Source organism: Pristiophorus japonicus, chromosome 16, assembly GCF_044704955.1.
Source record: "Pristiophorus japonicus isolate sPriJap1 chromosome 16, sPriJap1.hap1, whole genome shotgun sequence".
NCBI classification, from domain to species: Eukaryota; Metazoa; Chordata; class Chondrichthyes; family Pristiophoridae; genus Pristiophorus; species Pristiophorus japonicus.
In genome coordinates, this window is record NC_091992.1 from 53,081,311 (window position 1) to 53,099,239 (window position 17,929).

A 17,929-nucleotide genomic window follows, 5' to 3' on the forward strand; every position below is an offset into this window, starting at 1 on the left:
GAAAGAATTCTAAAATGAAATAACCACACAGAATTTGCAATAAAGAGCATGAAAGCATCATTGCCAAGCAGTTCCGATACTGGTGTTCAGATTATCGATGTCGTCCCGTGGTGTGCGCTCTCTTTAAATGAGTGAACAGCATTCACTTTTTGGAAAATAAATCACTTCATCCTTTTTATTTGGTGTGAGGGCTCTCTATAGGACTGTTCTACTCCCTTCCCCATTCTGATACACAATTGGAAATTTGTCGAGGGGGTGTTACGTACAATTTCCTCTCCCAAAATTGACTGGATCCAAATTTATCTACGGAGAAGGTTGAGATTTCTCTGAATGCTAATCTGCGCCAAAGAAGATTTTCCCATTCTTTTATGGTCTTGGCTTGTAACTTTGTACACAAGAAGGAACCCGAGATTGTCAACCAGGATAAGGGGATAGACAAGAGGAATCAAACTGGTGTTGTGTCCCCTGCTGCTGTGATGCCCATGCATAGGTGATCCAAAATGTCATCTACCGAGCTCAGGATGGTTAATGAAGTCAGTGTTCATAGAAGCACAGATGAGCAGACAGAATTTATACACAGTCTCAAAAGTAATTAGATCATAAAGTTTAGGAGGTGAAATTTAGTATCAACAGACATATGCTTGGGTTTCCATAAAACCCTATTTTCAAAATAAATGTAAGCGCTTAATCTTTGAAATTTGATAGGGTACCACAGGTCTTTAAGAGACGACCCAAGTGAAAGAATCAAAGAACGAACAATGCGAGTGACTTTAATCAAATGCTGTTTTTAATGGTTTAAAAATGGTTGGTTAGTAGAAGAGTCTATAAAGATGCACCAATGAATCACAACGAGTCTAAACTTGGCCCTTTCCATGTTAAGACAGTGTGGAAGAGCATTTAAAAAAGCAACTAGGAATGTCGGTGTACAAAGCCAAACAATATAAATCTGCTGAGGCTATGCAGGGACTTATAATAGTGCATTGGTCAGATGAGTGTATGGTGTATAGTTCTGGCCACCACACTTCAAAAGGGACAGCCATGCATGGGAGAAGGTGCGATGAAAAGCAACGAGACTGATTTTGAATGTAGAGAGAATGAGTTATTAGGAAAGATCACAGAAGTTTGGAACTGGGCACAGCAACTAGGTTTTTCTCTGTCAGTGTAAGTTGGTGCTCTGCTGGCTCCTTGAATTAGACTAGCAATGGTTCCCAACTGTGAAAGTCAGCCCTGGGACAGGAACTCAACCATCTGGATTGCTTTTTGGTGCCATCAGCAGTGTTACCAGGCTGCCCTGAGACTGTGCATATGCTAATCAAACATCCAATTTCATTTTCAGATGTCATTCCCCTCGACGGCAGGCAACCAATTAGCCGTCAAACTTAAAATTTACCCCAGGTCATTGTCCACATCTGGAATGGTTGTTTCCACTCATGATTTTTACAGTTAATTTTACAATTTCATACTTTTACAAAAGGTTGCACATATTTGAAGAGCAAAATTGTAATCTTATGGCTAAATTATGAGCAATATAAAAACCAAATCGGTTTCTCCAATCCCCCAATATTTAACAGTGCCGTGTGATCTTCAGATAAGATCGGCCAGCAGTGGGACATAACGGGACCCACACATCAGTGAAACAATCCAAAGTGATGCTTACAGAACTCTAGACAGCACTGCAGAAAACTCTTCCACGATGCACATTTTAAATTGGTAACTGTGTGCAATCCCTTCTGTGCTGAAGTGGGACTTTTGTGATTTGTGGAACAATTAAACAAATTGAATTTGTGCTGAATTTCCATTGTTTCCCTGCAAATACCTTCACCACAACCATTTATGAGGATGGCTGTTTACTTATTTAGTCAAGTCACCAGGCTACTAATCCAGGGAACCTAGGACCTGAAATTACACCTCATGATAAGCTATGAATGTTTAGCACGTTTGTCGACTTTATAAAAAAAAACAGATTTTAACCCATTTAAAATAAGTGGATTACTGCCTCTGCCAATAGAGAGGAGAGGGAAATTACAAACATGTTAAGCTTTCATACGGTAGTATCCCTCAGAGTAATTTTACAGCACAGCTTCTTAAATGGATCAGCAGATTTCTAGCTTTCTGAAAGCAAACAATACAGGATAACTGGCAAACTGGGCAAATGATCCGGTCATGAAGAACAGCAAATGGAAAATTTTAACCGTGTTCAATTTCAGGCAAATTCAGTGGGGATAAAGTCCAGGAATAGCAACTTCAAAAGGAGGATGTAGAGACACTGCAGAGTAAGAGCATCATTGTAGAAAACGAAGACTAACTTTCTTAGTAGTCAGTGATACTATCAAGCATTATGAAAATAAGGTATAACAGAGACAAAATGCAGTGAAGTGCACCCTCAATAATGACTGAACAATCTGCACCCACTCCCATCTTAACAGCAGACTCTACTGGCCCATTGTTACTTATTTCCCACACTCTCTGATCTTTACTGTCTTCTGAGCAGATGATGGAAAGTGTTGATCCATGGTCTTATCTCCACTGGAAGCTAGACTGAGATCACCTAGACTCTTCCCATCGGGATACCTGGGTATGACAGGCGATGCTCTTTTCCCCCTCTTCCTCATTGTATTTTCTTCTCCTAACAGTGCAGATTCATACTAGATATAAATGTAGTATTGCAGAATGAAGGTCCGTTGAGTTAGAGGGCACTGTACTTTCATTTCTTGAAACCCATATTTAGCACATACGAGACAAAGTATTACCTTTCAGGTTCCCCCAATGGCTTACTGAGCCAATGAAAATATGATACTGAGCCATATAGGTCAAAGTGGCACCTCACACAAATGAGCATTCATTACATGAATGTTGACAGGCTCCTTGACTATACAAGTGAGTCTGACTCTGTCCCTCCCCGACATCCATGTACGTGTACATACTAGAAAGGATCAGGAATCAAAAGGAATCCTCGTTTATATTTCCATTCCCTAATCTTGATTTGCTGAAGCTGACTGTAGTAGCCCTATCACAGGCCTGGCTGAGACGAGCCAACTAAGCACTCACTGGGTACCGGGTATTGGACTGTTCTCGTTTGTATGGCTTGGTATCACATTTGCAAGCACTTGGTGAACTATTGGGGCAAATTGAGAGACAATACTTTGTCTCCTGTGCCTAGGTTACATACTACATATGGGTTTCAGGAACTCACTCGAACTTCCAATCCCCAGTATTGAGAAGATTCTTAAACCTCTGCTTTACAACATCAAAAGTTTTTTTAACAATGACATCTAATCTGGAACTTCAGGTATCATTTTACTGAACATTTACACATTATTAATAGATCATATGATTACCTGCAAATGCTGGGAATACATTGTTTGGACCATTCAGCTGTATCGGCAATGTTGGAATGCTGACGGAAAAATAAAACAAATTCAGTACAAGTTACCGGGATTGAAGATAAATAGTAATTCCTCTAAATAGCCACTTATACTTCTCAAGAGTCGCAGACACCTTTGACATCCCAATTTTAGTGGTGAGAGATACTTGCTCAGCTGCACAAGGAAAGAATGAAACTTGCATTTCTATAGCACCTTTCACATCCTCAAAGGGCTTGAATCACCTTTGACACGCAGTGACTGTTGTAATGTAAGCAAATACAGCAAACAACATGTAGACAAACAGCAATGAGGTCAATGACCAGCTAATCTGTTTTGGTGGTTTTGGTTGAGGGATTGCTGGGTTGGCCTGCACACCTGGAGAACTTCCCTGCTCTTAACTGAATAGCGTTGTGATCTTTTACATCCATCTGAACAGGCAGCTGGGGCCTTGATTTAATCTCATCTAAAATACAGAACTCTGACACTTGAAGTGCTGCAAATGTCAGCCTATCTTATGGTTCAAGTCCTATAGTGGAGCTTTAAAAAAAAATAGAATTTTACAGTACAGGAACTGGCCATTCAGCCCAACTGGTGTTTATGCTCCACACGAGTCTCCTCCCTCCTTAAGCGATCAACAATTATTTCATGTTCTGTTGAAACCAGTGTGAACATTATAGCATCCTTTGGTGCAAGATGACAATTACTTCCCATAAGCTATTCACAGCCATCAATACATCACTTGGGAGCTAACAAAGTACTTTAAACCTACTCGTTTAACTGCAAGGAAATGATGATCTGCTCATCATTGAAAGCAGAAGAGCCACTATTCAAAATGCTTTTGGCATAACAATTTTTAAAATATAAAACAGACCATAATTTTTCTTTTCCCCTTTAGTGTTTCATATTATGTTACAAGTCAGTGCACTTGCTCTACTGAATTGTCACATCATGTATGCTCAACCAGTTAAACCAAAGAGATTACAAAAATACAAGTTATTTTCCTTCAGAGTCATAGGATAACTAGTACGCTGTACTAAATAGATTATTGGTACTACTAACACCTCTCCATTTTTATAAATTTCAGATGTCAAAGACTATCCGACGTGCCATATTTATTTTTCTAGTTAGGTCATAAGCAACATGCAAGAGTATTTCACATAAACCCTCAAGTTTTCCAGGTTCAACATATTCTGTCCACATTATTTTATACATTTAAGAAGAGTGTTATTCTAAATTTCAAATAGTTGGAGGGTAGGAGTGGGGGAGAGGGCAGGGCTTTGAGCAATAGAGCAACCAACTATATCATAATTCCCTGCCCTTTCTTCCAATCTCTTAACTCTGCTAGTTCTTAAGTAAGTCCCTGTTACACTTTTAAATACTTCAACTGATTCTGCATCTATTGCCTTTAGGACAGTGCACTCCACATTCTCATTTTTGTGTTGAGATTTTTTTGGCTTGCCTTAGTTAGAACTTTAAGATATGACCGCTTGTTTGCAATTCCCATGTGCAGTTTTGGAGTTTACAATTTATACAGAGGATTGCGAAACTGTGGAATGCACCAATGGAGCTAGTGATTGGAACAGAGACCATGTCAACAATTAATAGGTGAGATAGGTGGTTGAAAGAAAAGGGATAAAGGGATAAAGGGATATGGGAACAGAACAGACACATGATATTAGGACTACTGCTCATTTGGAGGATAAACACCAGCACAGACTTGTTGGGCTGAATGGCCTGCTGCCATTTCTATGTAATTCTATAGAGAGGAATGAGTCTATCCTGAGCCAGTGCTGGGAACTCTGTTTCCAGAGATGAATAAATACTAGCACCGATGAATAAAAATTGGCACCGATGCATAAAACTAGAATTAAAATTCTGTTTTAACTCTTCCAATTCTGACCTCTTGCACATTCCCAATTTTCATCACTCCACCATTGGTGGCCTTCAGCTGCCTCGGCCCCAAGCTCTGGAATTCCCTCCCGAAACCTCTACGCATCTTTAGCTCTCTCGCTCCTCCCTTCAGGTCAGCCATGATCATATTAAATGGTGGATCAGGGTCGCGGGGCCAGGTAGCCTACTCCTGCTCCTATTTCTTATGTTCTTAAGACACCCCTTAAAACTAACCTCTTTGACAAAGCTTTTGGTCACCTTTCCTAATAGCTCATGTGGCTCATTGACAAATTTTGTTTGATAACACACCTGTGAAGCACCTTGGGACAGTTTACTACATTAAAAGGTGCTTATATAAAAGCAATTTATAGTTTTAGTAAAACACCGAGCCAGTAATGTGCAAAAGTTGAAACACACAAAAGGGGCAAAAATAAATGTCACTACAGAAAAACACAACTGACATTTACTCCAGATATTTTAAAAAACTATTCTTACATTGACATGGTCTTTGGTTCAATCGCTAATTCTGTGCATTCCACAGCTTCAGAACACTGTGTAAAGAGGTTTCTCCTGCTCTCTGTCCTAATTCCAAACATCGAATCACTCTCACTTGGGAGGGCCAGTGTTGCCCTGTGTTATGTGCAAGGAGAGATACCCAGATGTAATTCATCAGGCTTATTGTTTCCCAGGGACACAGCCAAAAGGAAGTGCTCTCTGTCCAAGACAGTCTTTTTTCCAGATGCCTCCAAACAGGAAGCATTAACAGCACAGAGTTTTTAGACAAAAGGACACATCCGAAAGTAATAGCTCAAAAGTCTCGAAGACAATCCAGAGGAAGAGCTAACTTTAGCAGCTATTTATTCACAATCTCCTTTCATAAAAATAGATCCTAAATGGAAAATATATGAATAATTTGGCTCCAAAACTTACTTTGCGGTTTGGAAAGACTGCACTAGCAAGATAAATGCCTTTTAGAGCAGGTGTATTTATAACCAGTTAGTGGGGGGGGGGGGGAGAAGCCGGGGAGGAGGAGATGAGTGATACAATGGAAGGGAGAATTTTGTTTTACTTGTAAAACACACGTCAGGTGAGAACGGGATCAGCTGTAATGCCTGCAAAGAGCAATATGGCTGATTATCTTCATGCAAACTTACAACAGAAGTCATTGGACAACAATCAAGAATGGGAACCTTGGCCGATTTTGACTATCCATAGCTCAGAGGCAGCTTTGGATTGTCTTCGAGACTTTTGAACAATTCCTTTTGTCTAAAAACTCTGTGCTGTTAATGCTTCCTGTTTGGACGCATCTGGCAGTGTCCCTGTGAAACAATAATCCTTATGAATTGCATGTGGGGTAACTCAACTCCAGGTGAGAGCAGCCAACACAGCAAAAACCTTCCTGGTTTAGTGCTATGCCCAGGGGGGGCTCAATATTCTGCAAGTAAGTGCTTCAGCTAGATAAATTACATCACATGGCTGAGTCACACAGAATCCACGGTCACTAATGACCATGCATTATACTGGGCATTACAGCAACTGTAATTCGTTACCACGTTTATCCTTTTACTCACCGCACTTTCAGCAGACTTGGATTAGCGAAGCCTAAATAAACCCTGCTCATTTTTAACACCTTTATTTGGTCTAGCTGGGAGCCATGCCTACGATAGGACAGGAACCAAATGTCTGAATAATAAATTTCAACTTACATAACCAAGTACTTTATCTCCATATATTTCCTGAAAACCTGGTATCTATACATCAGAACTTATTTGGTGACTTTTGCATATCCAACGCCTATAGCCATCTAATGTTCGTGGCATGAAACCCTTTGTTCTTCACTGCTAATGGTCACCAACATGTGCTATCTGCTCACTCAGCTAAAATACTGGGTATTTTTCCATGACAGAAATTGGGGGAGGTAAAGAGAAAAAGTACAGTACTATGCAAGGCCACAGGTAGCATGGGGCAAAATAGCGAGAAGCATGACCACTTTTCAGGCCTGTATTTACACGGAAGCTAAACTAGAGAGGGAATGCATTTGATGTATCCATTCGCCCATATGGGTATTTAGCATAATAATATGAACAGAGTACATTTACACAAGGTAGTCCATTCAGTTACAAACTAGGACCCTGTAACAGCTGAACACAAATAAAGAACCCTGCTCAGCCAGGGTCCTGCAATTGGGCTCAGCATCATGTTATTGGGCTGGGTAAGGAGAAAATAGACCAGGGCTGCAATTCTTGTTCACGGTCCATCAAATTGTGTTGTGAAGCATGCAGGCATGGGTGTTGGATGAGGACAGAATTGAGCCCTCCCTTGACTCACTGTAAAGAATGGCCACTTGGTCAAGATGCCAGACTGCAACCTGTGGCCTTCTACACCCAGCCAGGAGCAAGCAAATTCAGGACAGCAGAAAAATACGGGTGGGGGAAAATGATAGAATAGTACACACTGTGGTACTAACTTAAAACGTTGTGTTGTGCTCGGTTGCACTTGCGCCACTTCTTCCAAGTGATAAAAAAATCTGGATTTCTCTTCCGTTTACATTTTTGCAGGAATGGAACTCTGCTATAGGGATTGTGACAATAGGGAAGGAGAGCTCACTACGATTGCTTTTAATAGCAGGACGTTTGCCATTCATGTTTTAGTACAAGGCGATAAAAGACAATAAGTAAAATTGTCTAACAAAGGGTCAGCGACCCGAAACGTTAACTCTGTTTCTCTCTCCACAGATGCTGCCTGACCCGCTGAGATTTCCAGCATTTTCTGTTTTTATTCCATATTCCAGCATCCACAGTATTTTGCTTTTGAACTAAAATTGTCTAGTGTTATTATTGAAAAGGACCGATACACAAGTGTACCAAGCTGAAATGTTAATTAATGGAAGCTATGAGTATCTCTGCCCTGCGCCACCACCCCCACCCGCCCCCCCACCCCACCCCCACAATCATCTTTTCTCATTTCCCAACGCACTCACTGATGCTGGTATATAGAAATATAGAATAATAGAAACTAGCAGCACAAAGAGATATCATTTGGCCAGTCGTGCCTGTGCTGGCTCGTTGAAAGAGCAGTCATGCTTCGTCCCACACCCCTGCTTCTTGCCCGTACCCCGTAAGTTCCTCATCCCCAAGTACCTATCCAACTCCATTTTAAAATCATTTATGGACTCAGCTTCCACCACCTTTTCAGGTAGCGCATTCCAGATCCTGCCAACAACAGCAATATCTCAATACACCAGAGTGAAAATATTCTCAGTGCAATGTACATCTGCATGAAGCAGGCATCCATTATTTGCACAGGGGGGGTGGAGGGAAGGGAGCCGACGAACGCGAGGGGGGGGGAGGGAGCCGACGAACGCGGGCGGGGGCCGACCGAACGCGGGGGGGGGGGGGGGGGGGGGAGCCGTTCCAGACCGCTGGTGGGAAAGAGAGAAGGCTGCAGGAAGCCTCAGAAATTGAGGAGCCATTTCCCGACGGCAAAAGGCGGAGGTCGTCGGGAAACGGCTGCCTCAACTTTGAGGCTTCCTGCACCCTTCTCACTGCTACAAGAAGCCTCTGTGCTGATGGCAATGTACTTTTATTAAAAAAATTAAAAAAAACTAAACAGCTACAAAGAACTACAAAAATCTTCGAGTGCCAATGTTTTTTTCACACTGAGCATGCGCAAACACTCCAACGCGCACGTGCAGCGTTGCCGGCAGGAAAAAAACTAATTTAAATAGTCCCCCCCCCTCCCACTTACAAAATCGGCGCGAGTGTAGGCTCCGCCCCCCTGCACACCGCGCCAGGCAGACAAGGAGCTGCAGAACGCTCCGGAATCGCGATTTCTTTTTTAGGCGCGAAAAACGGTTGCCCAGCTCGGAGGGGCGCCCGTTTTTTTTCTTGTGGAAACTTGGGCGCAGTGTGTCTCAACACAAGCCTCAAAAGGACAGGAGCTTTACATAAGTATACTCCACACAATCAATGCCAGAGATCAGCACCATTTCAATAAATGTATGAATTGGCTCTACATGCAATTTGTGTCATAATAATTGAAAATAGCTGTCAAAACAAGTGATGAGTTGTAAACAGTGTTATATAGGTTCACTCATTCATCATAGCCAAAGCTATGGAAACAGGTCATTTCAATGCTCTCACCTCCCCCACCCAGGATGTTTTTTTGGAACAATACATTGTGGAACAAACCAGGGAGCAGACTATTTTAGATTTGGTAATGTGGAATGACTCTGGATTAATTAATGATCTTGTAGTGAAAGATTCTCTTGGGAAGAGTGATCATTGCATAGTAGAATTTCAAATTCAGTTTGAGGGTGAGAAAGCTAGTTCTCAAACTAGTGTCCTGAACTTAAATAAAGGCAATTACAAAGGTATGAAGGCAGAACTGGTTAAAGTGGACTGGGAAAATAGACTGTAGAAAAGCAGTGGCAAACATTTAAGGAGATATTTTATAACTCTCAGCAAAGATATATTCCAGTGAGAAAGAAAGACTGAGAGAAGGATGAACCATCCGTGGCTAACTAAGGAAGTAAAGGATGATATCAAATTGAAAACAAAGACATACAATGTTGCGAAGAACAGTGGAAGGCCAGAGGATTGGGAAATTTTTAGAAATGAGCAAAGGATGACTAAAAAGAGAGAAGATAGCTTATGAGAGTAAACTAGCAAGACATATAAAAACAGACAGCAAGAGCTTCGATGGGTACATAAAAAGGAAGAGTGTAACTAAAGTAAACATTGGTCCCTTAGAGGAAGAGACTGGGGAATTAATAATGGGAAACGGCAGAGACTTTGAACAAATATTTTGCATCAGTCTTCACGGTAGAAGACACTATAAGCATCTCAATAATTGATAATCAAGGGCTATTTGGGGGCAGGGGGGGTGAAACTTAAAGCAATCACTATCACTGGAGAAAAAATACTCAGCAAACTAATGGGACTAAAGGTGGACAAGTCCCCTGTACCTGATGGCCTGCATTCTAAGGTCTTAAAAGAAGTGGCTGCAAAGATAACGGATGCATTGGTTGTAATCTACCAAAATTCCCTGCATTCTGGAGAGGTTCCAGCGGATTGAAAAACCGCAAATGTAACACCCCTATTTAAGAAAGGAAGTAGACAGAAAGCGGAAACTATAGACCAGTTAGCCTAACATCTGTCATTGGGAAAATGCTGCCGTCCATTATTAAGGAAGTAGTAATAGAAAATCATAATGCAGAGTCAGCATGGTTTTATGAAAGGGAAATCATGTTTGACAAATTTGCTCAAGTACTTTGAGGATGTAACAAGCAGGGTGGCTAAGGGGGAACTAGTGGATGTGGTGTATTTGGATTTTCAGAAGGCATTCAATAAGATGCCACATAAAAGGTTACTGCACAAGATAAGAGCTCACGGGGTTGGGGGTAGAGGATTGGCTAATTGGCAGAAAACAGAGTCGGGATAAATGGGTCATTTTCAGGTTGGAAACTGTAACTAATGGAGTGCTACAGAGATCAGTGCTGGGGCCTCAACTATTTACAATCAATATTAATGACTTTGTTGAAGGGACAGAGTGTAATGTAGTCAAATTTGCTGAGGATACAAAGATAGATGGGAAAAAAAAGTTGTGGGGAGGACGCAAAGAATCTGCAAAGAGATAGAGATAGGTTGTGAGAGTGGGCAAAAATTTGGCAGATGGAGTATAATGTGGGAAAATGTGAAGTTATCCACTTTGGTAAGAAAAATAAAAAAACAAATTATTTAAATGGAGAGTGATTACAAAATGCAGTGGTAGAGAGGGATCTGGGGGTCCTTTTACATAAGACAAAAAGATAGCATGCAGGTACCACAAGTAATTAGGAAGGCAAATGGAATGTTGGCTTTTATTGCAAGGGGAATAGAGTATAAAAGTAGGGAAGTCTTGCTACAACTGTACAGGGCATTGGTGAGGCCACACCTAGAGTACTGCGTATAGTTTTGGTCTCCTTATTTAAGGAGGGATATACTTGCATTGGAGGCAGTTCAGAGAAGGTTCACGAGGTTGATTCCTGAGTTAAAGGGGTTGTCATGTGAAGAAAGGTTCAGCAGGTTGGGCCTATACTCATTAGAGTTTCAAAGAATGAGAGGTGATCTTATTGAAACGTATATGATTCTGAGGGGGCTTGACAATGTAGATGCAGAGAGGATGTTTCTCTTCGTGGGAGAAATCTAGAACTAGGGGGCAGTTTAAGAATAAGGGGGTCACCCATTTAAAATGGAAATGAGGAAGAATTTCTTCTCTGAGAGGGTTGTGAATCTTTGGAATTCTCTACCCCAGAGCTGTGGAGGTTGGGTCATTGAATATATTTAAGGTGGAGATAGACAGATTGTTGAATGACAAGGGAGTCAAGGGTTATGTGGAGAGGGCAGGGAAGTGGAGTTGAGGCCAAGATCAGATCAGCCATGATCTTATTGAATGACGGAGCAGGCTCAAGGGCCCAGATGGCCTAGTCCTGCTCCTATTTCTTATGTTTTGTTCAAAAAAAACATTTAAAATAAACTATGAGATAAAAATAAACTTGAAAACTTCAAATATATTTTATTTAAAGGCTGTTTTGTCGTACTATAGAACAATATCGAGCATGTAGAGCAATCATGCATGACCTTAATATCGATACACATTCATACCATGCATACATAACTTGCAAGATGGGTCAGGTTGTAAAATGTTTTACCTCGTCAGACTCTAATATCCATTTCTATACTTTTGGTTTCCTCACTGTGGGGAATTTCCACAAGGTCATAGACAGCTGCACAACTTCGGGTTCTACAAAGGAAATCTATTCACCTATAACCAATCCACAGAACTTTACTTAGAAAAGCGCATAATGAGTCAACAAACCACCACTCCACTTTGTGATACGCGAGTGATCCTCATCTCCTGGGTAGAAAAGACAGACTTGAATTTATATAGTGCGTTTCACGACCACCAGATGTCTCAAAGCGCTTTACAGCCAATGAAGTACTTTTGAAGTCTAGTCACTGTTGTAATGTGGGAAATGCAGCAGCCAATTTGCATACAGCAAGCTCCCACAAACAGCAATGTGATAACGACCATCTAAAGATGGTGTCTAAAACTAGATGCTAGGTAAGCAGCAGGATGTATCTGAGGCAGTGGAGGAGTCGAGAGAGGTGGTGGTTATGTTTTTGTTTTTATGTTAATTGAGGGATAAATATTGGCCAGGACACCGGGGATAACTCTCCTGCTCTTCTTCCGAATAGTGCCATGGGATCATTTACATCCACCTAAAAGACGGCACCTCCGACAGTGCAGCACTCCCTCAGTACCAAACTGGAGTGTCAGCCTAGATTTAGGTGCTCAAGTGCTTGGAGTGGGACTTGAACCCACAACCTTCTGACTCAGAGGAGAATGTGCTACCCGCTGAGTCACAGCTAACACTAGAAGTTAGCTATTTATTTTAAGACTGGCTAAAGAGTGTGATAGGAAAGAAAGGACTTGCATTTATATAGCACCTTTCAGACCTCAGGGCAGCCCAAGACATACTAGATGTATGCAATTACACTGAGATTTACTTCTGCAATTACTTCTCTTCCCATTACTTTGCTTCTGGAATCCCCCAAGGATCTATCCTTTGCTTCCTCCTATTGCCGATCTACATGCTACCCCTAGCGTCAATCATCGAAAAACACACCACCGGTTTCCACTCGTACACTGACGACACCCACCACCACCACCTCTCTCGACTCCTCCACTGCCTCAGATACGTCCTGCTGCTTACCTAGCATCTAGTTTTAGACACCATCTTTAGCTGAACCAGAATATTCGCAACCTCAATGTCCTACTTGACCCTGAGCACTGAGCTTCTGACCACATATCCTATCACCAAGACTGCCTACTTCAACCTCCGTATCATCGGTCTCCACCCCTGCCTCAAGCTCGCCTTCTGCAGAAACACTCATCCATGACTTGGTTACCTCCAGACTCATATTCCAATGTTCTCCTGGTCAGCCTCCCACTTTCCACCCTCTAAATTTGAGCTCACCCAAAACTCTGTTGCCCATATTCTAACTCGCACCAAGTCCTGGTGCTCGCTGGCCTACATTGACTCCCGGCACGGCAAAGCCTCTAATTTAAAATTCTCATCCTTGTTTTCAAATCCTTCCCTGGGCTTGGCCCGCCCTATCTCTAACCTCTTCCAGCCTCCAACCAACGTTCCTGTTAAGACGTAGGTCCCGTGCAAGCCGTTCAGTGGCCTTTAAATGGAAAATAAACACGTATGGGCGAGAATATGAATGGGCTGCGCACCCAAAAAAAGTTAGAGGGAACATTGCCTGCAAAGCTCCGCGATCTCTGCACTCCTCCGATTCTGGCCTCCTGTGCATCCCCAATTTTCATTGCTCCACCATTGGCGGCCATGCCAATAGAAAGGTGTGCGTGGGTAGATAATGGGTGAATAATGGGTGAGGACAGGAGTCGGACCCCACTGTGTTGCCCTCCGAGGCCAAATACCCTGCCACTCTTGGCGTCTAGGCTCACATGAAGGCGGCGATTTGGGAAGGCCATCAGGTAGCTGTGAAATTTCACTTCAGCAGGAGAGGGATGGAGAAAAGTGGAAGAAAAGAAACATTAAAAGCAAGAGTCAATCACAGTTTCTAACTCCAACCTCTACAGTGATGGGTCTTTAAGGTGCAATGTTACAAAACTCCATTAGTGTTTTTTTTTTAAAAACCTTGCCAAGCTGTCTGAGGGTTACAAAACTGCTGGTATTATTGATGATTTTGTACTGATGGCATGACTGGGTCTGCCAAGCACAACATTATCTGTGCAGAGAGAGATTACAGAGCTTCTGCAGGGATTTATCTTGTCTCTTTAGTGATTGACATGTTATTGAAGTCAGGAACTTCATGTTGCAATAGAGATTTTATTTATTCGCACAGAAAACATCTGAAAACCTCCGCCCTCGGCAATTTTCTTCCTCTCTCCTGAAGGAACCTGTGGTACAGTTCTACAAGCGCGGGTAGATCTGCAGTAGCTTGTTCAGGTGACCACGAGCAAGACTTCACAAGCTGTTCTGATTGCTATCTCGGCAACTCCCTGCTGAACATGTGCACGCAGGGACATAATGCTTTGATTCTCTCCTTGGTCAATGCAGGCAGTTCCCGGTGGAGCGATCAGAAACAGGAACACTGGCTGCATTTTTTTTTGTGTACATTTTCAGTCTAGCCTCTATTGCTGTTTTAGCAGAGACCAGTTCACTCAACAGAGACTGGGGACCAAAGCTAGGATCTTCTGGGCCGAGTGGTTTACCTGGTGATATTTTTATCTATATCGGGGGAGCTGAACTTGCCTCCAGCCTTTTGAAAAATTACAAACTGTTTCTGGCTTGCATGTTTACTTGTTTTCCCTCAACTGAGTTTCTTCCTTTCTGTCCCAAAGGTCTAATTATGACAGTCCATCCCACTCACTAGCATGGATTTTCACAGCAAGTATCTTCAGACTATTTGACAGTGAGGGGATATCACGGCTGAGCCAATCCTATTCAGAGTCCACACTTGCACTTGAGTGGGCGTTTCCTTCCGAAGACTTCACAGTGAATATCGGCAAGCTCTTTGATCAAGAAGAGCATCAAAGCAGAACTTCTCCACTTACTTTCATCGATGACTGGATTGGGGGGGGGGGGGGGGGAAAGGAGAACATTCGGGTTTGGCTCCTAATCACTACCTAGCATGGGTATCTAGTCGTGTCAGTAGTGTCAGCTGTGGCTCAGTTAGTAACACCCGAACTTCTGAGTCAGAAGGTTGTGGGTTCAAGTCCCGCTCCAGCACAAAAGAAATCTACAGACACTCCCAGTGTTGCACTGTCAGAGGTGTGCCATCTTTCGGATGAGATGTTAAACCGAGCTGCTGTCAAGTGGAGCAAAAGATCCCATGGCACTATTTCAAAGAAGAACAGAGGAGCTATCCCTGGTGTCCTGGCCAATATTTATCCATCGATTAACATTAAAAAAAACAGATTATCTGGTCGTAATCACATTGCTTTTTGTGGGAGCTTGCTTGCGCGCAAATTGGCTGCCGCATTTTCATTACAACAGTGACTACACTCCAAAAAGTACTTCATTGGCTGTAAAGTGCTTTGAGACGTCCGGTGATCATGAAAGGCGCTATATAAATCAAGTCTTTTTTTAAAGTGAGGACAGAATTATGCTCAGCTGTGATGCCCCAAACTAGGGTTGGCAATGAAGAACAACCACAGTATTGTAGGGCTGCTGGTGTCTATAAGACTGTACACAACATGATACACAACATCCCCCCGAGAGATGGGGTGAAATCAGAACGAAAACAACTCAGTCCTATACAGTACCACAGCTAGGTGAAATACAGTATGATGGAAAAAGGGTAGGCAGGCTACGTGTATACTTTATTGAATGATATATGAAGTAGTAGGTTATGCATGTAGCACAAGAACTACAGGAAATGCGTGGCACAGCTGCTATTCACAGCTTTGCTTTTACTGGGTCTGCAGCCAATGTGAAAAACCTTTAATTGGATCACTTATAAACTTGATTAATTCGAAGGCTTTCCCCCAGAGCAGCTGCTTGTATTGTCCATGCTTTCTTGACTATTTAACAGATTCCAAAAATCAGTTGATGCAACACCGTTTTTTCCCCAGTCAGGGAAATGCGTGTGGGAAGACGCAGCCTACAGCTCCAATAAAAAACCACTGACTTTCCCCCTCAGTAACCTCAAAAATACTCGCTGACTGAAGGATATTTCCGGATTCTCGCCCACCGTGCTGGTAACCACAGTAGACTCTGTTATCTGGATCATCAAGTGCTGGTGTCTGCTGCAGGTCAATCAGGCAAGATAAGGATATGGTAGAAACAGAACCAAAGTGTAGGTCAGACAATAGCGACAGTCAGGCTACAGTTTTGGTTTCCATATTTAAGAAAGGATATACTTGCTTTGGAGGCAGTTCAGAGAAGGTTCACTAGGTTGATTCCAGAGATGAGGGGGTTGATTTATGAGGAAAGGTTGAGTAGGTTGGGCCTCTACTCATTGGAATTCAGAAGAATGAGAGGTGATCTTATCGAAATGTATAAGATTATGAGGGGTTTGACAAGGTGTATGCAGAGAGGATGTTTCCACTGATAGGGGAGACTAGAACTAGGGGGCATGATCTTAGAATAAGGGGCCGCCCATTTAAAACCGAGATGAGGAGGAATTTCCTCTGAGGGTTGTAAATCTGTGGAATTCGCTGCCTCAGAGAGTTGTGGAAGCTGGGATATTGAATGGATTGAAGACAGAGCTAAACAGTTTCTTAACTGATAAGGGAATAAGGGGTTATGGGGAGCAGGCAGGGAAGTGGAGCGGAGTCCCTGATCAGATCAGCCATGATCGTATTAAATGGCGGAGCAGGCTCAAGGGGCCGTATGGCCTACTACTGCTCCTATTTCTTATGTTCTTATGTTATCTGTGGGCAAACAGAAGACTGTCAGTCAACATTTCAGGTCCAACAGTCCTGAGATAAGGTCTTAGACCGGAACAGTCAACTGACTGACTTCTGTTTCCCCACAGATGCTGCCTCAACTGCTGAGTATACCCAGTTTCTTCTGCTTTGTTTTCAGATTTCCAGCATATGCAGTGTTTTGCTTTTAGGTAGTTTTCCTGTTTGATTCTTAATCTAATTGCATTTGAGACAGGTGGGAGAGTCTAAGATGGATACAGAGCAGCAGAAGGTTAGAGGAGGCTAAAGGGATACGGACAGGCAGTAAGTAACCACACAAAGGGTCCAAGTTTCCACAAGATTTGCGCCTGATCTTTAGGAGCAACTGGTGGAGAACGGACTATCTTAGAAATCGCAATTCTCCACATTTTTTTTTCTGCAGTTCTAGTCAGTTAGAACAGTTCTACTTTGGAACAGAATTTTTTCTTCAAAAGGGGGCGTGTCCAGCCACTGACGCCTGATTTCAAAGTTTCCACAGTGAAAACGTACTCCAAACTAAGTTAGAATGGAGCAAGTGAAGATTTTTGTAGAACTAAAAAAACCTGTTCTACACATTAAAAAATCAGGCGCAGATTACAAATTAGGCGTCCAGAACGAGGTGGGGTGGGGGGGAAGGGAACTCATTAAATTCTACAATAAATCCTTATTTACACTTCTACAAATAAATCCAACCTGAATAAACATTTATAAGCAAAGAAAAGATTAAATAAACCATCTTCCTACCTGTGTGAAAGTGCTTCAGGCACGGAGAATGCTGCAGGCGTTCGTTCCCGCGGGGGGAGGGGGGGGGGGGGGAGGAAGGGAACAGCCGTTTCGTTCCCGCGGGGGGAGGGGAGGAGACAGTGAGAAGGCTGCAAGTGCTGATGGCAATGTGCTTTTATTAAAAAATGTTCAAAAATTAAACAGCTACAAAGAACTACAAAAATGGCCGAGTGCCAATGTTTTTTTCACACTGCGCGTGCGCGAATGCTCCAACGCGCACGCGCAGCGTGGCCGGCAGGAAAAAAACTAATTTAAATAGTACCCGACCCCTCCCACTTACAAAATCGGCGCGAGTGTAGGCTCCGCCCCCCTGGGCGCCACGCCAGGCAGACAAGGAGCTGCAGAACGCTCCAGAATCGCGAGGTTTTTTTTAGGCGCGAAAAACGGGCGCCCAGCTCGGAGTGGCGTCCGTTTTTTATCGTGTGGAAACT

The 17,929-nt window shown here is 42.7% G+C and overlaps 1 protein-coding gene across 3 annotated transcripts in view; it reads right to left on the minus strand.

The window, feature by feature from the left end:
• dtx2 (deltex 2, E3 ubiquitin ligase) overlaps positions 1–17,929 on the minus strand; it is a 49,374-nt gene that overhangs the window by 16,260 nt on the left and 15,185 nt on the right. For all 3 annotated transcript variants that reach the window (XM_070857326.1, XM_070857325.1, XM_070857327.1), the window contains exon 3: positions 3,339–3,397. In XM_070857326.1, the coding sequence (XP_070713427.1) occupies positions 3,339–3,397 (59 nt within the window). The remainder of the gene's footprint in view (positions 1–3,338; positions 3,398–17,929) is intronic.